This window comes from Prinia subflava, chromosome 19, assembly GCF_021018805.1.
Source record: "Prinia subflava isolate CZ2003 ecotype Zambia chromosome 19, Cam_Psub_1.2, whole genome shotgun sequence".
In the NCBI taxonomy this organism is placed as follows: Eukaryota; Metazoa; Chordata; class Aves; order Passeriformes; family Cisticolidae; genus Prinia; species Prinia subflava.
The window spans coordinates 10447898-10464400 of record NC_086265.1 but is presented as its reverse complement, the minus strand read 5'-3'; the positions used below and the strand labels follow the sequence as shown (position 1 = coordinate 10464400).

At 51.2% G+C, this 16503-nt stretch overlaps 1 protein-coding gene across 1 annotated transcript; it reads right to left on the bottom strand.

Annotated features, from left to right (window-relative positions):
• Positions 1 to 219: 219 nt before the first annotated feature.
• Positions 220 to 12828, bottom strand: MLEC (malectin). Its single transcript, XM_063415766.1, has 5 exons — positions 12585 to 12828; positions 9113 to 9291; positions 7564 to 7740; positions 7350 to 7407; positions 220 to 6163 (listed from the first exon to the last, which is right to left on the bottom strand). Exons 1-5 carry the CDS (start codon positions 12772 to 12774, stop codon positions 5934 to 5936), a joined length of 834 nt encoding a protein of 277 aa, XP_063271836.1. The 5' UTR covers positions 12775 to 12828; the 3' UTR covers positions 220 to 5933.
• Between the last annotated feature and the right edge of the window lie 3675 nt (positions 12829 to 16503).

The following is a 16503-nucleotide window of genomic DNA, read 5'->3' as shown; positions in this document are numbered from 1 at the left end:
GGAAGCAACAAGCACATCAGCACTTTCAAGAGGATGTTGTACCGTTCGATTTGCACTTAATCGCTCAAAACAATGGGCAAGAGATCAGCAGGGCCGTACTGGAGGCAGCAGTACGGTGTTACCTGGCAGGTAGCCAGGGTCAGCCTCCCTGGCGTGGGTGGAAATCAGAGGGGGCTCTTCTGCCCCCACCACCAGAAAACAGGGACCATATCATCCAAGTGACAATATAATTCTGTTTATTTTCCTTTAGCACACTGCTGGTTAAACTGCCAGACAGTAGATTTCAGAACATTCTCTTTAACCAAACATCCTGGGAAAATTAAAAAATAAAACTGCTACCGTGTACCAAAAATAAAATAACCCACCCCCACGCCCATCTCCCCCAAACTAGTCCCTGCAAAGCCGATGCAATCAGAAATAGGTATCTGTGCTTCTCACCTAGGGCCCAAGCTTGCTGCAAAACAAACTAAAATTGTCACTGCAAGTTGTTATAACACAAAGCAATGGACAGTAAAATTAAAAATCCTCCTCAAAACCCTTTGTACTGGTGACACGTACAGATGGAGATTTCTCCCCACACTGCTTCAGCCTTTACAGACAACTTAGATTTGGAGCTTTACATAGTTTGTGATGTGTCCTTAATGCCAGTGGCACCGGTCACTTCCACATCCACAGCCAGGCACTGTGGAGCAGTGGGACCGTGTGCCAACAGTGACTGCTCCCCCAACAGGAACCAACCACCAGCACCTCTCACAGTCCTGGCTGCTGCCTCCTGCATGGAGCACAGATCCTGCCTCTGCTCCCACAGGCTCCAGGGCTGCTTTACCAACCCAGCTGCTTCTCAAGTGGGAAAGCCCTGAACGCACAAAGCCCCCGAGGAAACCACAAAAAATTGAAGCTCCCACTTGCCAGCCAGTTTCCAGCCACTGCTTTGCTCCAGAACACCAGCTCAGGAACTGCCACAGTGTGACAGAACAGCCATGGTAGCACAGGAGAGCAAATCCCCATTACGTGTGACTGGGAACAACTCCAGGGCAGAGATCTTGCATTGCCTGGATTCACACTCTTCCCAGCTAGACTGGTTCAAGCTGTACTTTGCCCCTTGCCTTCAAATCTCCATCACACAAACTCTTTAGCAGAAACCTTTGATGTTTGCAGAAGATTATTCACATTTTCTAATCCGCCAGCACAGTTTCAAGGAGGGTGGAAAGCACTTGTTCTGTTGATTTTTTTTTTTTTTAAATAAAGCACTTTTTGAGAAAAAAAATCAAAACCTATCAATAACCTGCAGTACCATCCCACCAATCAGACTGGGGATAGCATCGTCACATCCCTCCCCACCCTCATCTTCCCCTCAGTCTCCAAAAATAGTATTTAATATACAGCAATAAACTCTGAGCAAGCCAGAGTCCCGGAAGACATGGACCTGCTTTCACCTCTCCCATCCTCCCCAGCACCTTTCAATGCTACAATACTCCTGGGTCAAATCCATTTGGATCCAAGGTGAATGCATGTGCCCCAGACCCGCTGGGCAGCACGAAGCAGGGTGCAGCACAGGAGGCCCGTCCGTGTGATCACGTTTGAGCCTGCACAGCCCCAGCCTGTGTTTGTGCCGTTGAGAACACTTGTGTGAGCCTATCTGGGACCAGCCGGTGGAGACAGACTGGTGGAACCAGGCCGACGTTAAAATAGCATCCTTGAATTGTATTAGGCTTTGGCGTTTGTTGTGGAGATGCAGAAGTGCCAGTAGGTAAATTAGCTCAGTGCTGGCCCAGTTCCCATTTCCCTTGGATTCTCAGCAAGGATATTTCCCTCCCCACCATACGTGCAAGAAGCAGACGGATCTCTGCCACATTTGAGCACTAAACAGAGCCTGAAACACTTGGTACTTCACAGCTGCTCAGAGTCTGTCTCACATCAAGGGCTGAAGCTGCTCTCATGGCCCTCTCTCCTGCTGTTTTCTATCAGCAACAGGCTTGTTCAGCCCAGAGTTCCTGTAGCAAGACACTTCCCTGGCTGCTGCAATCCTGTTCCAACTTAAAGGCCAAGGGACAAGGCACAGGTCCCTGCTCTGTTGAGACCTAAGCAGCACAGGGCAAGCCCTCAGTGAGTAAACGGGGGGTGCAGGACCCCCCAAGCCCCACTCTTCAGCCAGGAGCTGTAAGTGCCACACAACTACCAGGACCCAGCGTGACTCACTCAGCTCCCAATGGCACAGACGCCCAGGCACCAGACTGTCTGGAATTTCTCCATCCTGCCTTCAGGAGATTGCTGGGGGAGACCAGACCTGAAGGAGTTCTTCCAGTTCTTCTATCCCCTGCTAGACTTTTCTTCCATTGACTATAAGGGCTGAAAATAAAGATACTTGCTCACAGTTTTCTACTTCAGCTGTGACCTCTTCTGTGACCTCCAGAGCTGGCATCCAGGGACAGGGAGGCAGTCCCCATCTGATCTCAAGGGCAGGGAATGCCTGTCCTTTGAAGAAAAAGGAAAAACTCAGAAGCTCCTTAAAAAAAAAAAGAAGCTCCTTCAAATAGACTTTTATTCAAAGCCTGAGGCAAAGGCACCAAAAAGAGAAGGGAATTCATTTGGCTTTCTGTTCACTGCCACCTAGGACACTCAAAAGGGTCAAAGATGTTTAGTCACACACAGAGAAGTCTTCAATAGCCTGGCTTAAAGGAGGGGCTGATGAGACAATTAAAATAAGCTTTGAAACCACTATGCTGAGGCTGGATCCAGGCCTGAAACATCACAGACAGTGACTTTCCCTTTATTAAGTGGAAGCTTTATTAAAATTGCCGTATCTGCCCCTCTCTGAACAACATGAATCAAGCCAGGGTGTGTTCTGACCCAGCTCCCCACACTGCTGCCCTCCATCTGCCTGCTGCTGGCAGAGGAATCAGCACAAACAGGCTCGTCTCTGACCTGTCTCAGCTAAACAATGTCTTGGATATTCCCTCAAACACCCATTCTTGGAGAGCTACAGCCAGCTCAAACTTCCACTTTCCCTGGTCAGGACCAGGTACCACATTACAGCCCTGAGTCTGGCTTGTAGATACTACACAGAGATGGCCAGGGGAGCTGAGTACTCCATTCCCAGCAAGGTGCTGACTGCCATCCCTCACCATCCTCAGTGCTCCACATGCTTTGTTTGAAGGCTCCTTCCACAGCAAACCAGTCAGGAGGGGATGGACCAGGAAGGAAACTGCTCATAGGACTGTAACAGGTTCAGGAACTCACCAGAAATCAGTTTTGTAGTGAGAAAGATGCATAAAACCAGAGTCAAAATAACTAAATTGAAGTCATGAAGGATGAACTATTTATCCTCCCTATTTTTGTTCACATAAGACAAATTCACTTGAACGGAGCAACTGGAACAAACTAGATCACACCCTGTACAGCTCTGCCTTGGGGCAGCTGATGGCACTAAATGGGTGCCCTGGCTACCAGGAAAGGCCAGGATAAACTATCCTAGAAGAGTTGTCTCCAGCTCCTGCACATCTAAACACACACCCGTTCTCCCACAGGAGGCAAGGTGCTGAGATTACTGGGTGAGATACAAGAAGCCAAATGATTCGTTGCTTCAAGGATGCTCAAATAAAATGCACCCTAAAAGGCCTGGAGGAGAGCAGCTCCTTAGAGAGACGCCTGCTTTCAACTCCAGGTTCTTTGCTTAACAAACCAGCACAGTTCATGGTTCTCAAAACTGATAAAGATCTAAATGTCGCCTTGATCCAGTTAGAGCAATCCCAAAAATGCTGGAGAATCCCTGCAGGCACTGTCACTGAACATATCAGAGCTCAAATTTTATAATAGTTTTATAAGTATTAGGATTTTAACAGTAGCTAGAAGTTGAAGCAGACAACTTCAAGCTTACCACCTTTCGTCCTAAGGCTTGTTCTTCAGGATCTGCTCTCTCTAAAGCCTGTATTCTCCTTTAACTGGGGCAGGGACTCTTCCTTCTCTCTCAAACTACTCCTTGTGCAGTTGGAGAGGAAATAATTACAGTCCTGCTTGTTTGTCAGCTCACAGGTACAGAATTGGGGTCAGGCCTGTAGCAGTGATGCGATCAGAAAAGCAAGGTTCAGTGGCACTGCTGCAGAGAGCAGCGTTTTGTCACCTTCCCCAGCTTCCACTCTGGAGCCCCTGAGCTGACAGCTCCTATCACAGCTTGAGGGTTAAGAGGAAGCGAAGGCTTCAGCTGTCTGGGCCCAGCAGAACAGAAAAGGCTCCTCCAGTTCCCTTGCCAGAAACTCGGTAATCCTGCAGACCCTGCTCAGCTCAGAGAAAGGCTGAGCCACTGCAGGGAATCAAACCCAGGAACAACTACTGGGGAAATGCAGGCCCAGAGAGGCAGAGCAGCACAGAGGTCACCACTCAGCACCACTGCTCTGGGGAAAGACAGAACACTTCTGAGGACAGCAGAGAGAGCATGAGGTAAAGCGCTCTGTGAGCCCAGAGCTCAGCAGCAACAAAGCTGATTGGCAAAAACCCAACCCTGCCTGGGACAGGCCCTGCTCCAGCACAGAACATCTCCCTCCTGGTACACCTGAAATGCTCAACAGGTTGGAGGCCAAGACTGTGGGAAAGCGGTTCCTCAAGGCCTGCAACTCTGGACCAGAAGGTGCAGCAGTGGCTTCTGCTCTGTTCAGCCTCTGCCAGGCAGGCACAGGCTCTGCATGTGGAAACAGAAGCCTCTAGCAGAAATACCCCTGGGGGAAGCAGGTGACCTTGTCTCCAGTGCATGGCTCACTTCCAGATCTCTGGATGGCAACGAACCACCTTGCTCTGCAGGACTGAAATGTTTGACATCTGCCCCTTCACTACAGGGCCTGGATATGCAAAAGGTCAAACTTACTGCAAACACTGACCACCTCCACTTCTCACAGCCAGGGCTGGTCCCTATCGAGGGAATGAGAGTCCACAGGGAGCATCCAGCAGGTTGCTCTGCTCTGTCCTACAGCACATGTTGTTTAGTCATGGAGAAGGGAGCTCACCATAAGGAAGGTTAAGGAACAAGTCCTGAACCTCCTCTCTAGTTCACCTGATTCTCAGCTTCTTCCAAAGAAGAGGTCACTTGCTAGGAAAGGCAAAACAAGGAGCTGGGCTTAAAACAAAACCTTTGAAAATAAAAGGATATTAAAGGAAACAAAAGCCATAATCAATACAGAAAACATTGCATCTGATCAGACGCTAACAACATCAGCCTCTTGCAGGCTACAGCAGAATCCCTCTGCGATGGAACAAACACTGCAATTGTCAGACTAGGAAAGTCTCTCCCAACTGGTGCAGCAAATCAGGCCAGATAAATCCCTCTGCTCCTGGCACAGCTTGCAGTCTGAGGAGGGGACTGTCTCCACGGAGGCTGGTCTGGAGCCTTGCTATCTTCACACAGGCGAGTACCATACATCATGGTGCACACGTTCAGGGAGATGCTGAGCCAGGCTCTGTCCTCTGCAGTTGCTTGACAGCCAACAGCACCACAACACTTCCACGCTCCTGGACAAAGTGTGTACCCCAGCCTTGTTTAAAGAACTGCTTTCCTGCTTAAGGAACTGTATTCCACCCAGAAAAGGCAGAGGTCCTACAGCACATGGCTTTCTCTCAGTGTGGGACATGGCCCAGGACTCGTAGCATCAGCTTTCAGTGGCTCAATACACACCCAGCCAGGACTCAGTTCACTCTTGGATGCCCCAGGGAGAATCACAGGCTGCACATGGTGCGAAGGGAAAGGCGAGGGCCTTGCTGCTGGTAGGGGGAAGGTAAGCTCCCTCTTACCTGGACCTGCTATTCATTGCTATTCATTCCAAATGAATCACCTCTTTTTTTTTTTTCCTTTAAATTATGAACAATATGGAGAAATTGAAAGCAACCATATTTGGTCCAACTCCTCCCCTCTCAGCCCCTGGGCTGATGCACTGTGGGGCTTGCTCTCACAATCGGCAGAGGCAGAAGAGGGTAGGAATGAAGACACCAAAGGCCACCAATATGGGAAACATGAGGCTGCTGTTGTCCGAGGCATAGGGGTTTGGTGTGCGTGGGCCTGACTGAACCCGGTTCTTATTTGCCTGTTTTTTGACACTGGAGCCATCATCGTAGTCATCTTCATCATCATCTTCCTCTTTTTTCTCCAGACCTGGGTGTGGCTGCAGCTTTGGAACATCTGTTGAACAAGACAAAAGGTTGCAAGCAGGCAGGATGTAAACTGGGAGATCACTCGAGACACTTCCTTCCTCTCTCCCTGATCCAACATGAACATCAGCAAGAGGGCACCTGAGACCCCATCAAAACCACAACCAGAACACCCCAGAAGAGAGGAATATCTTCTACCTCCTCTAGAGGATCACACCAGTATTTCTTTTTTTTTGCAAGGTAAGAGCATCCAAGGATCCAGCCTGCAGAAAAACTACATCCTTCCACACCATCAGCCTGTCACATGGAGAAGTTAATGCACAAAAGCACACTTAGAGCACACATTCAGATACTGCAGCTGCTCAGTAAGATCTAGTCAAGAACAAGCACCTGCTGCCTGCAGGACCAGCAGATACAGGTGCAAACAGGAACGGGAACAACCCTTTCCATAATCCATAATCAACCCTTTCCTACCCCCCATCACTGCCCCCCTCAAAGCAAGAGCTGTGAGAGCAGCACGGCCAAGCCTCATTCAATTCCACCCCTCTGAGCCTGGGGCCTGAGCTGCAGGTGCCACCTACCCACAAGGTCCTTACCAATCTTCAGCAGCACCAAACCATCCCATAGTAAAGCAAATTTGTGTTTTGGTCAGAGAGGGATCCTAAACTCTCCTAGTTCAGGAGCTAGAGGGGCTTCAATTCCAGCTCACTTATAAAGAGGGTGATGAAAGAATGAGGACCTTTCCAGCACTCCCCAGAGCTATCCAGAGGAACTGGTATCTGGGAAAAAGCACTGCCTTGTCCTCAAGCTGACAAGGCAAAACAAAGCTCCAGGTAAGAAATACTTCAGCACTAGCTAAAATAACTGTAAATTATTTGTCTGCAGGGTTGCTGCTGACATCCAAGGCCAGAGGGTATTTATCTGTAGCTATAAGCTGAGAGTGACCAGACATGTTCCTTTCTCCTCTACCCCATATACAGGAAATTCCAAAACAAATTGATTTTTCTTGTTCCAAAATGACATAAGCTTTGTGACTTAGAGGAGAATGAGGACAGTACACACCTACTTCACTCAGCAACTGCACTCTGTGGGAACTCAGCGAAAAAAGAAACAATTTTGGCAGATGTGGTTCAGCAAGAGCTATGATCTCATAGTCTGAGAAGCAACAGGCTGCTCTCCAAGGGGGAAGAGCCTTCTGGCTCAGAAACTGTGCTTACCTTCCACTGTTCCTTGCAGGATGTACAGGGCACAGATTTTCGGATTGTCATAGTAGCCCTAGAAAAAGCAAAGGCAGCAGTCAGTGCTGCAGCTCCGAGACAAGGAGTGGTGTCCCCACCCACAACACCTCACTCCTCCAGCACACAGCTGCACCACATGACTGGGAAGAAGGGAAAAGGGAAGATCAAGGCTCTGCCCTGAGAAGCTTATTACCTTTACAAACTCAATGTGGAGCTTTCCTGTGAATGTTGAAACCTCTCCCTGGACGCTCAGTTTTCCCTTTTTGATACTCATGGGGATGATCTCATCGTGAGCTGTGCTGTGTCCAACTCTGTCAAAAATGTCCAAGTCTTTCACCACCACGTGGCCATTCAAGCGAACATCAAACACCTTCAGGGTGGAAGAAATGACAGAGAGTCAGAACAGATTCAGGCACGTGACAGTTGAAATGGGAACACAACAGGAAAGGTCTCTGCTTTCCATGCACGCAGGACCAGAAAGCATTTTAACATGTCCTGGCTCACTCCTTTGGGGAGGATTCAGAGCCCAAAAGCAGCTAGGTAAAGACACCAAAGCATTAACAATGCTTTCAAATACCCCAAAATCTGCTTTCTCTTTTTAAAACAGCCCCTACAGCTGCTGTTCAGACTCGAGGACAGCACAATTTTATTCTGGTTTATTCATGCTTCTCTTTCCCAACTTTTTTCCTACCTGAAGACCTGCTCTTACCACCCTGGGGTGGCTGACACACCACACCCTAGGGAATGAAGCCATTTCTAACTAACAGCTTGCAGCAGAGGACAGAAGAGGAAACAAGCTGGTGAAGAACACGGTTTGAAGGAGGTAAAATGGTTCAGCTGCTAACCACATCTGTGAATTCAGAGTGAAAGTCCTCCTCAGGGCTGTAATGACTCAAGCTTCATGCAGCACCTGGGGAATCCCAGCAGAACCACATGAAGGAAGAGGAACCAAAGATGCCTCAGCCCTTCAGTTTAATCTGAGGCTGCTTTTTGCATCCGTTCTGTAAGCCAGCCCCACCAGTTCTGCTCCCTGAAATACTTCTCTGGCAGGAAGGCAGCACAGTGCTTAAAGAGATCAGTCCTAAAGAAGCTGATGGAATCAGAGGAAAGCCATACTAAAACACAGACCACTCCCACCCCAATTTATTACAGGACTTTGAGTTCTGCTTGCTTCTGTTTCCACTTCTGTAAAGGAGGGATTTCAAAAGTGGTCAAGGATTAGTCTTCTCTAAAAAGCAAAAAGCAGTTGAATTTAACTGCTTTTGAATTCCAGTTAAATTCCACTCCGCTTTCAGCCTGAGCCAGTATCAAGCCTTATTACATTTGTAAAAATTGTTTTGAGTAGGCTATTTAACCCAGACCACCTCCCTGCTTCAATCTATGCAATACTTGCTCCAGCATAACTATGCTGTCAAGTCAGAAGCAAGTGCTCAAGAAAACAAAAAACTTCTCAAAGCCAGCACAGACTGAACCGGTCATAAAACTGTAGTTATGTTAGTTGCTAGTTATGTTTAGTTGCACATGTTTGTTTGAATACTTTGAAATTCAGTGTTCCAGTACAATTGTATAGCTGGAATGTGGAAGAGAGATCTAAAGGTTCAGAGCCTGGGAGAGGCTGGGACATAAGTTAACAATTAGTGCCTGACTCCTTCCTCCAGCATGCGGAGCAGCAGAGGCAGCCCCAGCACACACAGTCTTAACCAGGAACTCACATCAGAGACACACAGGGAGCTATCGCTTACCTTCTGCTGAGACTGTGCAAAATAGACCTCTGCAAACTTCAACACCAGCACATAGTCACCCTCCTCTTTGATGGGGACCTCATAGCCAAAGGTTTCCTCATTGTAACGCTCAGTCTGGTACAGAATCTGGTCCTCCGCGTTGGACCGCAGGATTGGCAGTTTCATACCATAGTCAGAAGCTGGGTTTGAGCACAGAAGAGTGAGAGGGTTACATTGTGAGGAGGAAACACTTTACATATTCTTGAAGCACTTAACTCAGTAAGTGGTGTTAGCACTTAAACCCATCACACTCATCCCCTGCTTGTTCTGACCAGGTGGCGGCACTACCAGAGCAGAAGCACTAGAGCTAAAGCCCCAAAATCCAAGAAATGTACAAAAACACATCTGGAGAGCTGCTGCAGTCTAAGACACAGTAAGCTCACTTGCACCATTTCAGAAAAAAGCGCCTGTTCCAAAAACATTATACAAAGGCAAAGGACTTGGCCATTGGCTCTTGCTTTAAAGAGTGAAAACACCTAGAATATTTTTACAATATTTTCAAATTTCAAACTCCAAGTACAAAACTAAAACAGTTAGCACAGGACTGACTTGACTCATTGACACAACAGATTTGACGTTAGCAGTGGACAGCATTGGGTTTTAGAGACTCATCCCCTCAACTAAGAACCTGGAGAATGGCAGAAGGGTGAAAAACATTAGGCATTTCACAAAGCCCTTTCTTCTCACCACAGCCCCACAATACCTGTCAGCATGAAGATGGGCTGAAGGAAGCAAAAAAGATAGACAAGCATTTCAAGAGCACCAGCAGCTCCATCAGGTGGTATTCTCAGTGCCACCCAGCTGTAATGAGTGCTGTCTGCAGGCATCTGAAGAGCCCCCAAGTAGAGCCCAAACAGAACAACTGACAAAATAAGAGAAATCACAAAATTTGCCTCTTTTCAGTGTTTCACCACCTCTACAGCAGCTCCCAAAAACTTTAACCCCACTTGATATGCCACTGCATCAGGGTTGCTGTATAAATGCAGACTGATGCAACACCTCCAGAGCTGCACATCAAACAATTCCCCAGCGAAGCAGGGCCAGGAGGGAAGACTGTGGACACCATCTGTCCACTGGCACTTCAGACAGAAGTTGATCCAGACGAAGTTCTCCGCTGATACTTACCTCTCCCACCCCCATTTCCATGGGAACAGACACTGCATTGGCCAAGACAAAGTGAGAACGACTAACCCAGCACACATTGCCAAAGACAGAGCCAATGCAAACGAGCGAGAGGAAATTAATGCCAGGTCTTAGTCTCCTGTTTCACACAGAGCTGCTCAGGCAGTCGTCCATTTCTCTTTACCACTTGAACTTGGGCATAAAGACTGAAGACTCTAACCACCAGAAATACAGAGGGTGAAAAGTTGAACCTGTCTGCCCGCACAGGTATTTCTGGGCAGCTACAGGTTACAGTGACAGCAAACCATGGACTGCACAGAAGTCGGCTCCTGTTAAAGGAAAGCCTGCACTGGAAGAACGTCCTTTAATATCCAAGAAGGTAACTGGAGAGGAAGACCTGTCACCTGCAGGTCAGAGCTCTGTTGACAGAGCTGTGGAAGCAAGATGGATTTTAGAGCACGCTGGAAGCACTGGAGCACTTTTAGGTGCTCCCTGGAAGCAAGCAGTACACACCAAACTGTAACTCAACCACGTTTGGCACCTGCCTATTCTGTAATTGGCATCAGCACAATCAGTCCTCTAGGACACAGAAGCTGAACAGAGGCTTGGAAGAAAAAAAAAAAAAGTTTTAAATTGCCCAGAGGCAGTACAGCCCAGAATTACTATCCCTAGGTCATCTCCTCCCAGTCAGCCATACATTTCTGCTATAGCCCTTGCATGTCTATCAACGCAGAGAGGAGCCCAGAGTAAACGAACAAGAACAATGGTGCAATAAAAAGCCATTGAGGGAAAGGCAGCTGAGAGCTCAAAGGGGTAAAGTCTCCACTGTGCCTGGCACCACTGGCTGAGGCAGGATTACTTTAACAGCCTGCTGCTCAGAGGAAACACCACGGGCTTTCCACAAAGGAAGTGCATGTCACAGTGTGCTTGAAAAAGACCCTTTTTTCTCCTCAACTCAAAAATAAAGAGTTCAAGTCCACAAGGACATTCACGTCACACATGTGAGAGGTCTATGAAGGGAAGCTGACCTACAGCGATCAGGGCACCCTGTGCAACTGTAGCAGCAGCTTCCATGGGTATGAAAAACTGTATTAGAATTTAAATGTGACCTCATCCAGTGTGCCCAATAGGCTCTCCATGTGGGATGGCACTCATGCAGGGTAAGCAATAGCAGTTCCAGCTGTATAGCACAGGAAAATCCTCACCATCCTACATGGAAACAGCAAAGGTTAGACTCAAAAGGCAACAGAGAGCTCATCTTCTCCACAGTCCACCACTCACCTGTAACTGACAGCAGAGCAGCTCAGCACAGCTAGCTTTTCAATATATTAGTGAATCGACTAAGTTTTGGTACATCAATTATCAGAAACATGCACAATTCAACTGTGGTGGTCTTGGAGGAAGTGGGAAAAGGTAACCCAAGTACAATTAGTTCTCCATCCTGTCCTAAATAGCAGGCTGAAGATTTTACTGACTTGGTAGTTAGAGCAGCCGATGATTTCCCATCTGCCTCTACTTCTGCTCGCGTCCCTGCCCTTGAACACCCAGCCATGACTGGGGCATGGGGCAGACCAGGCGGCTGCACCCTCCCCCTGCCGGGCCCAGCGCCGGGGCTCCAGCGAGCAGCCTGTGCTCCTCGCTGTCGGAACCAGAATGCTGCAAGCATCAGCCCACATCGTGCGCGACCCAGATCTGGCTGCAGAGGGCTGGAAAAGCTTGTTCCCACTGCATCGAGCACGCTGCGCACTGGGCTGCGAACTGGCGGATCGTGCCGTGGAACACGGGCTCTTCAGTGGAAAACGGGAGAGAAAAAGCGACCGGCGGGCGCACGCGGCAGGACTGGCAGCCTGACCGCTCCCGCCGCCTTTCCAGCCCAAATCCCACTGCAACCCTCGCGGAGCCACTTCCCCTCCGGCATTACACAACCCCGCAGGCCGAAGACAGGAACACCATCCCGCAGGGGTCATCCCGCCGCCTCTGGGGCCCCGGGCCCGCACCGCCACGGGGACGGGTGATGCGGCCCCGGCTGGGCCCGGCGGGAGGAGCGCGGGAGGACCCCGGCCACGGTTCCGCTGGCGCTGCCTTCGGGCCACGACCGTCCCCGGGCGGCTGGGGGAGAGGAGCCCCGCCGTCCTGCGGGGACAGCCACGGACCCGCCGGGGCTACAGCGGGCAGGACGGCGGCGGGGACGCGCGGGTCCCGGACCCCGCCGGCACAGCGGGGTCTCGCAGCCCCAGCGGAGCGGAGCCGAGCGGGACTCCGCGGGCTGTCCCGCCGAAACCCCCGGCCGCGGCGCGTCCCCCGCCCTCACCTCGGCCCACGCGGCCCTCGAGCGGGTCCTTGCGGAAGTGGATGCCGTTCACGTCCACATGGGCATCGCCGCCCGCGTTGACGGCCCAGACGACGCTGTCGGCGATGCCGCCCGCCGCGCCCCGCAGCAGCAGCGGCAGCAGCAGCACGGGCGGCAGCAGCGGCGCCCCGCGCGCACCAGCGCCCACCATGTCGCGCTCCCGGCGCCGCGCCCGCCCCTTCCTGCCGCCGACAGGGGGCGGCTTACCCCGCTGCCGGGGCGGGACGAGCGCCGGCCAATCAGCGCACCGGAACGGGAATATTAATTACCTGCCCATCTGCCATTAGACGGCCGCGGGGCTTTATTTGCATATTCATAAGGCGGCGGGCCAATGAGCGGCGGCGGTGGGCGGGCTGGGCTGAGCGGCGCGGGGACAGCGCGGGAGCGGCGCGGGGAGCCGGGTCCCCGCGGGCTGGGATGCTCGGGGCCGGTACCGCCCGCGCAGGGAGAGGAGCGGCTGTGCAACCGGCTCCCCCAGGAAGGAGCGGCGGGGACGGACGAGGCTCCCCCGCGTCGTGCCGGGAGCAGGGACAGCCTGGCGAACTGGCCTGAGCGCCGGCTGCTGGTGGGCAGAGCCCGCCCCTCGGCGCCGCCAATCGCGGGGCTCCAGCGCGGCGGAACGCGGAGCGCGGCGTGGCGGCGGCGGGAAGCTCAGGCAGAGGGTTGCCGGGGCAACGGGCGGCGCTGCGGCAGCGCGGACCGGAGCGGACCCAGTGCGCTCGGGGAAGGGGCTGGAAGCGGAGCTGGGGCAGGGGGAGCTCCGTCGCCGTCAGGGGCGGCTCCTCGCCACGTCCCGGTAGCTCCGTGCCCGCTGTGCTCTGAACAGCAGCTCCCAAGCCTGGCTCGCCGCCTTGGCAGAGCACACTGGTTCTCCCCTGCCATGGAGTAAGGGAATAGGCAGCTGCCGCCCGCCCGTAAGGAGAGAAGCGGCCGGTGGCGTGCAAGCACCTTGCACCACGATAATCTGCCTAAGAAGCAAAGCGGCCAATGAAGGGGAAGGCGAGGAGGTGACCGTGACACTGCCAGCAGGCTGATCCCTGGCTTGCACTTTATAGGAGAATGTAAAATCGTGGGTTTGTTTTCTGGAGGACTTTGGCAAGGTCTTGGGTGGCTGGAGTGAGATATGCCAGGTGGAGGTCGAATGAAACTCACTCCCTACACAAAGGAGGAACAAATAACTTAATGTTTGCCCTTCTGTCTGATCAGGGTATTCCATGAGGCATCAGATACCGGCCAGGCCTCTGGGCTGTGCTCCTGGCACCGGCTGCATTAGAGTGGCTGCTTCTAAGTGCCAGTGATGTTTTATTAATTCGAGTCTTTTGCAAAGCATTTGCTTTTATAAATAAAGACTTGGTGCTGCAGACTGAGAATTAAATGCATTTGTTGCTTTTGCAATGCACCTGTGGGCCTCTTAAGCAGACACAGTCTTGGAGGAATGAACTGTTTGGCAGAATGTGCACCCATCCCCTGCTCCCCAGTCTGCTCTGCCCAGGCTGGAGTGGACCCCAAAGCATGTTCCTGCTGCTGTGGTATCAGTTCTTGGGCTCATGGTATAACTGGGCCAGGACAGATGTGGCACTGCTGCCAGGAAGGGGTTCCTAAACTACAGGATGCCTCAGGAAACCACATTCAGATTAGTAGCATGAAATGTGTATGGCTTAGCACCTCTCCAGATTCAGCCACCTCACGCTGATTCCTGGCAAATCATCTCAGCGTTACAGACCCCAGTCCTGGCAGCATCTGATCAAATCCAGGCTAATCTCCTGTATCCCTGCTGTGTTTGTGACCTCTTGGGTGTCCCCCAAGTTCTGTTACCAAAGGAGTGCAAGCAGCCGTGGCCAGAACAATGCTGTCCAGTTAGTAAGGCCAAGGGAGGCCTCATTAGAGCTCATTTGTGCTGATTACAAATGACCCTCCCTAATCCTACACTTTAAACTGTGATGTGCGGGTCAGGAACACAATTCGAAGCACATATAAACACTTCAACTGTTACCAGCTGTCCCCAGGTTGAGTATTTTCTAAAAACTAGCTTGAGTGATCATTTCCCAAGAATCATCACAAAGCAAGAGGGATTAACTGAGCAGCAGTGAGCAGGGACAGTGGCTGTGCTCATCTGGGGGCAAGAGGAGTCCTTGCCCTGGCTCACAGGCTGGTCACAGCTCCTGGCAGAGGATGGCCGATGCTGTTTGGCCTGTATCTCTGGTGTCCTACACTGCTGCCCCAAATCAATACTTGCCGTCACAGCAGCTACTTGATGCCAGTTTGTGCCCCAGATGTCAAAGGCTCCATCCTGTTACTAATCCACTGAGCCATCAGTCAGTCCCTTGAGGCAGGCTGGATTTACACCAGTAACCTACAATGAAAGCTCAGGGTCACTTTCTCAATCCCGTGATCTCTCCCTGTCCCCTGGCAGCTGTGCCAAAATGAAGGTCTTGAATCAGTCCTGCCTGGTCTACCTACCACCCTGATTGTTCACGAGCAATGAGGGGCACATGTTCTGGGTATTAGCCATTTCCTGCTGGAAAATGGGATCAGGATTTGGGATGTCCAAAAAGAGCAGCAAAGATGTGTGGGTCAGAAGGAGGCCTCATGGCTAACGAGATATCTAAGAAATCAGTGTGAGCCAGCCCCACTGCCCCACAGCCCTCCCAAATGGCACTGGGCTACAAGGCTCAAGTGCCCACAAGGGACCAGCTGTGCCCTGCCACGTAGAGCACTTTGGAAGCCTCACTGGTACCAAATTGGAGATGAGAGCAAAAGGATTATCTCTGGAATTAGATTATTTAGATTGGATCTTTAATCTCTGCCCCTGTCTACACAAGAAAATAGTAAAACTGCCTGGGATTATTTGGGGTTTGTTGTGAAAGTAAAATCAGGCTAGCAGCAGGAGCTCAAGAGCTTCTGCTGGAAGGAAAAAAAAAAAGAAGGCTTTCGAGACCTGCCCTGTCTGACCTGTTCACTGTATCATGGTGAGACCGGGCAGAAAAGAGCTACAGATGATTTGGCAGACTCAGCTTTCTTCAGAAGTAGCTTTAGTTCCAGGACTGCCTCTGTAATGACACAAAGGTGTCCTGCAGCCAGCCTTTGCCCAGCACTCCTGGGATGCCAGGCACAGCTCTGGCACACTACAAACACAGGGACCTGCTTAAGCGAAAACGGCCGTAGTTTGCAGGGAAGACACCCAGCCACCGTGATGCTGCACTGTGGATCAGTCCAGCTTCTAGACATGTGGTAACCATTTTAAATACAGACTGCCCTGCCATCTGATGCTGGAGGCACAAGATGCGACGGCTCAGGGCAGGGTCTGGGAAGGGGCAGGCAGAGGCAGCCACCATGCTTGTGGCCTCTGACTGTGCACTGGGCTCCTGCAGGCTGGCTGTGGCACAGGGCATATGCCCCAAGCCATCCCCAGTGCCCACAGGCAGGCACAGCCCTCTGCAGCACACAGGCAGCAGCACAGAGGTCCTGCTCCACATGCACAGGCAGCTCCTTCCTCAACAGGCTCCACTGTAAGTGAAGCACAGTTGTGTACCAGCACTCCCTTTGGCAGAGCCTGCACACGGCTCCCCCTCCCCAGTATTACCCTAAACACATTTATAACGTACCAGGACTCTGGACTCTGTTCAGTTTATCACCCTCATCTCCAATATCACCTTCAACAATACAGCTGCTCAGCCAGTGAATGTGGAGATCTGTAAATACCCATTTTCCAATTTCTTGGCTCACACCCTCATTTCCAAGGTGGGACCAGCTCCATAGATAAACACATGCAGTTTGCATACACCCACTTGCATACAAACTCTTCTACTGCTGCACTCCCAGGTACCTATTTGCACTTCTGGCTTTTATGTGCACACACACAAACCCTTCCTAGTGCACA